Source organism: Xyrauchen texanus, chromosome 27 (assembly GCF_025860055.1).
Source record: "Xyrauchen texanus isolate HMW12.3.18 chromosome 27, RBS_HiC_50CHRs, whole genome shotgun sequence".
Classification (NCBI taxonomy): domain Eukaryota; kingdom Metazoa; phylum Chordata; class Actinopteri; order Cypriniformes; family Catostomidae; genus Xyrauchen; species Xyrauchen texanus.
In genome coordinates, this window is record NC_068302.1 from 25167003 (window position 1) to 25171614 (window position 4612).

General features: G+C 36.5%; 1 protein-coding gene across 1 annotated transcript; it reads right to left on the reverse strand.

The window, feature by feature from the left end:
- Positions 1-1267: 1267 nt before the first annotated feature.
- On the reverse strand, positions 1268-3772 carry LOC127621188 (ragulator complex protein LAMTOR5-like). The gene is made up of 4 exons (XM_052094698.1): positions 3627-3772; positions 3468-3529; positions 3025-3142; positions 1268-2618 (listed from the first exon to the last, which is right to left on the reverse strand). The coding sequence occupies exons 1-4, from the start codon at positions 3659-3661 to the stop codon at positions 2558-2560; spliced, it is 276 nt and encodes a 91-aa protein (XP_051950658.1). The 5' UTR covers positions 3662-3772; the 3' UTR covers positions 1268-2557.
- Positions 3773-4612: the final 840 nt, after the last annotated feature.

The window sequence follows — 4612 nt, forward strand, 5'->3', positions numbered from 1 at the left end:
ATTGCTGAAATCACTGGATTTGGGTTAAGAACTGTCCAACGCATTATTAAAACCTGAAAGGATAGTGGCGAACCATCAGCTTCGCAGAAGAAATGTGGTCGGAAAAACATCTTGAATGATTGTGATCAGAGATCACTAAAAAGCTTGAAGTCACATCATAAAAAAATCAACAGTAGAACTCACAGTTATGTGTAATTGTGAAAGTAAGAGCATTTCTACACACACAATGCAACGAGAATTTACAGGATTGGACTAAACTGTTGTGTGGCCACAAGAAAACCACTTGTCAGTGAGGCTAATTGGAAAAAACAACTGCAATTTTCTAGGGAGCATAAAGATTGGACTGTGGAGCAATGGAAAAGGGTAATTTGGTCTGATGAGTCCAGATTTACCCTAACCAAAGTAATGGGCACATCAGGCTAAGAAGGGAAAAACACGAAGCGATGAACCCATCAAGTGTAGTGCGTATTGTACAAGCCTCTGGAGGCAGTGTCGTGATCTGGGTTGCTTCAATTGGTCAGGTCGAGGCTCAGAAATGTTATGCGGCAATAAAATTATGTCAGCTGACTGAATGCACTGAATGACCAGGTTATACCATCAATGTATTTTTTTCTTCCCTAACAGCTCAGGCATATTTCAGGATGACAATCCTGACCATAAACCCATTAAAAGTCTTTAGGATGTGCCGGAGAAAACTTTACGGAGTGGATTGACTATCATCAATACAAGATCTCGGTCAAAAATTAAAGGAACTCTGGATGGAAATAAATGTTGTGACGTTGAATAAGGTTGTCGGAACATTGACACGACAAATGCACACTAAAAGCAAAGCTAAAGGCGGTCCAACGAAATATTAAGAGTATGAATCTTTTTCTTGGCCAGGCAGTATATCTATCTTTTGCTCACTTATCTAAGCTTTCTGACTAAAAGAAAAAAATAAATACTCTAGAAGCATTGGCAACCATGTTTCTAATGACAAGAGTACAGTTGTAACACAGTATTACATCTGTCCCCCGCTGATCACCTTGCATGTTTGCCTGATTTTCACTCGGACCTTACATCCTAGGATGTCTCATAATACATTATTGAAGGTAGACAAATCAATAATTACAACAAGCAAAGTTTCCTTTCATGGTCATTCAGAAATAATGATTTATTCACAATGAAATAGTAAGAACATTTTAAAATTGCCATCCAAAACTGATGTTCTCTAATAATTTGTCATCAATGTGTATATAGAGCTCAAATTCTAACAGATAAAAAATAATACTGTCCTCTCAGGTGTAAAATATTGAAAAATATTTCAGCTCTGTAAGCCCATACAATGCAAGTGAATGGTAACGAGAACTATGACGGTCCAAAAAGCATATAAACGCAGCATAAAAGTTATCCATAAGACGCCATTGGTTAAATCAATGTCTTAAGAAGCGATATAACGTGCCGGTGAGAAACAGATCAATATTTAAGTCATTTTTTACTATAAATCTACTCTCACATTCACATTCTAAAATATCTCAAAAAAGGATTGAGATATTGATCTGTTGATCACCCAAAGTCATTACATCGCTTCAGAAGATATAGATTTAACCAATGGCATCTTATGGATAACTTTTTTTTAACCAATGGCGTCTTATGGATAATAGTTATGAAAGTGAAATAATACATGGCATTTCAAAAACTGGGGCAAATATGTATTCTGCATAATTTAATAATATTTAGGATGAATTTATGTTTCTTGGCATTAATGCTGCATACTTTTTATTTACATTGATTTTGACCTAGGGAGTACCTTACCAATTCAAATTCCAAAAACTTACAGAAAATAAACTCTGGCTCAGATCCATATGAATCTAATTCTGATTAACCATGTTAAGGTGAAAGTGATGAATCTTTTACAGTGGAGAGGTAAGCCAAATCCTTTCACCTCAAGTCCAAAATGCATCTGTACACTGGCCATCTTATCCAGTCAGTGAGAACACTCCGGAGATATTTGAATACCCATCAGGCATTTTACAATACAACAAGTCACCTTGTTTTGGTCTCAGTTTTATACTCCTCTGTTAAAAGAAATAACAACTTCCATAATTAAGCATTACAGAAAAGGTGCGGAGTATAATTTCAGAGTATTGGAATGATGCTTTGAATCCAAGTGTTTATTTATAATTAAACATGCAAATAAAATATGGCTCATGTCTAAATGATCTGGTAAACTGATCTCTGTGTAGTACTTGATGTATGTAAAATCATTATGTTCTGTTTATTGGTTTGATAACAGTATTCTGCTTCATGCAAAATGTCTTTCAACTACTGTCCCCTTCTGGATACTATGTGGTACTTCAACACCCTTCATAAATGAGCAAATTAGATTCAGTCACAATAAGTTACCATAACACAATTTATTAATTGGAGAAGAATATCATTTGACAAAAAGCAGTAAATACATCATTTAAACAGGAGACATGATCACTGCTAATCATTCAGCTTTTCTGCTGATGACAAGGGACTAAGCTATCCAAATACTAAAAACAATGGATATATTCAGAGACAATTAGAGAATTCATGATGCCATCTTATGCATGGCTACTGTAATTGTTCCATGCATTTTCAAAAAAATGTTCCTGCAACGACAGAATTACATAAGGGTTATTATTATTTAATATTTAATATTTAAAAGGTGGCTGCAATATTTATTATTAATCATCTGAGTGCACATGTGTGCGTGTGTGTGCGTGTGTGTGTGTCCCTGGTTTGATTTTCAGTACTGAATACAGATAGTAAACTGTTTTTCCAAATTACCTTATTTTGATTTATTCCGTTTGGTATAGAACTATAAAATTGCAATATTGATGCAGAAAATTATAAATTAAATGAATTTTAAAAGCCTTACGAGCGTTCTTCGTCTAAGAGAGACAGAGTTCTTTATATATTTGAATGACGATCCTCAACCATTAGATCTCTATTTTTTTTATTATCTCTTAGATCAAAACTAATGTTAAACTTCATATGTCTTGTGTAGATTCTTACCCACAGTAAGACTCCAGGCACACAGTAGGGCAGTCAGTTGGATCTTTGGCTAGGGAAGCAGCTTGCTTGGCCAGTACAGAAACAACTCCTCCATGCTCATCACAGAGTGAGCCTCGGCCTGGAGACAATATGAGTATAAATTATAATTCATTCAGTTTTACTCCCCTTATATTAACTGAGACTACATGTAACAGTTGTACTTTTAAAAGTTCTTTCCTTACACTTTTTCTGGATCATTGAAAACGAATATGTCCAGGAAAAAAGATGACTAAAAATGTCAAAACACTTAAAATAATGACAGTTACAGTACATATGATATACATTTTAAATTCTTTCAAGTGCAAAACAGTTCATGGGCATTATAAGATATGTCTACTATCCAACTACATTGATAACACTCTCATCATAATCTAGGGGATGAATGAGACAGAAATTATACTTACATCCTAGATTATGGCCTTGAGCGTCTGTGCACAAAACCCCAACAATATAATTTTTTTTCATACTAGTGAAAGAAAACACAGATTAGCAACAACTTTACACTCTGCTGATACCGAACAGAAGTATATGCTTGGCAAAGAATGATAAATATTTACACTCACGTATCGTCAAGATGCTGCTCCAGTGCACCCTCCATAATATCGGCTAAAATGCTGTTAAATTAACCGACAAGAGAGAAATACTATGCACACAGTTGCGGCGTTGTTTATCATCTTCTTCTTCTTTTGGTTTGATTGATGGTTGGCCAACCAGATTGCAGCTGCATTACCGCCACCTACCGGACTGGAATGTGGAACAGTAGATTTGTAGGAAAAGAGAGAAGAAGAAGAAGAAGAAGAAGAAGAAGAAGAATACAAAATTATTTCTATTAGCCCTGTTTCCATCAGTTACTCAAACTGTATATTCCCCATGATGCCTCTCCCAGGAGTTTTCCTATACTGACATTTAGCTTAGCTTTTTTTTAATACTGATATTAGTTCTTTCCTTTCCTCCTCATATCCCCTACATTCCAGCAGCACATGCTGAACAGATTCATGGTGACCACAGTGTGCACATCTATCAGTTGGGTGTTTACACTTGGTAATGGTCTGCACTAATATAGCGCTTTTTTTTTTTTAACCTTAGAAGTTACCAAAGCACTTTACACTGTTTCCCAGTCACACACACACACACACACACACACACACACACACACACACACACACACACACACTCTCTCATACACCAATGGTGGCAGAGCTGCCATGCAAGGCGCTAGCCTGCCATTGGGAGCAACTTGGGGTTCAGTGTCTTGCCAGTGTCCACCAACCCTGTGATTGGCAGCTGACCCACTCTACCAACTGAGCCACAGCCGCCCCTTTGCCGCCCACTTGTCCTTTACTTTATCAGTGTGGTGCTTCCAAGTCAGCATTTCATCAAAAATACCAGCATTGTTTTATTTTCTGCTACTTCAGGGATAGTGAAGCATTTTTCAGTTTGTTTCATTCTGAGCAAAAATTATGTTTTTTCGTTCCAGCTCTGGTGTTCCACAGCCTACTTTCCAATTGGTAACCATCCATCCATCGTCAACCGCTTATCCTGTGTACAG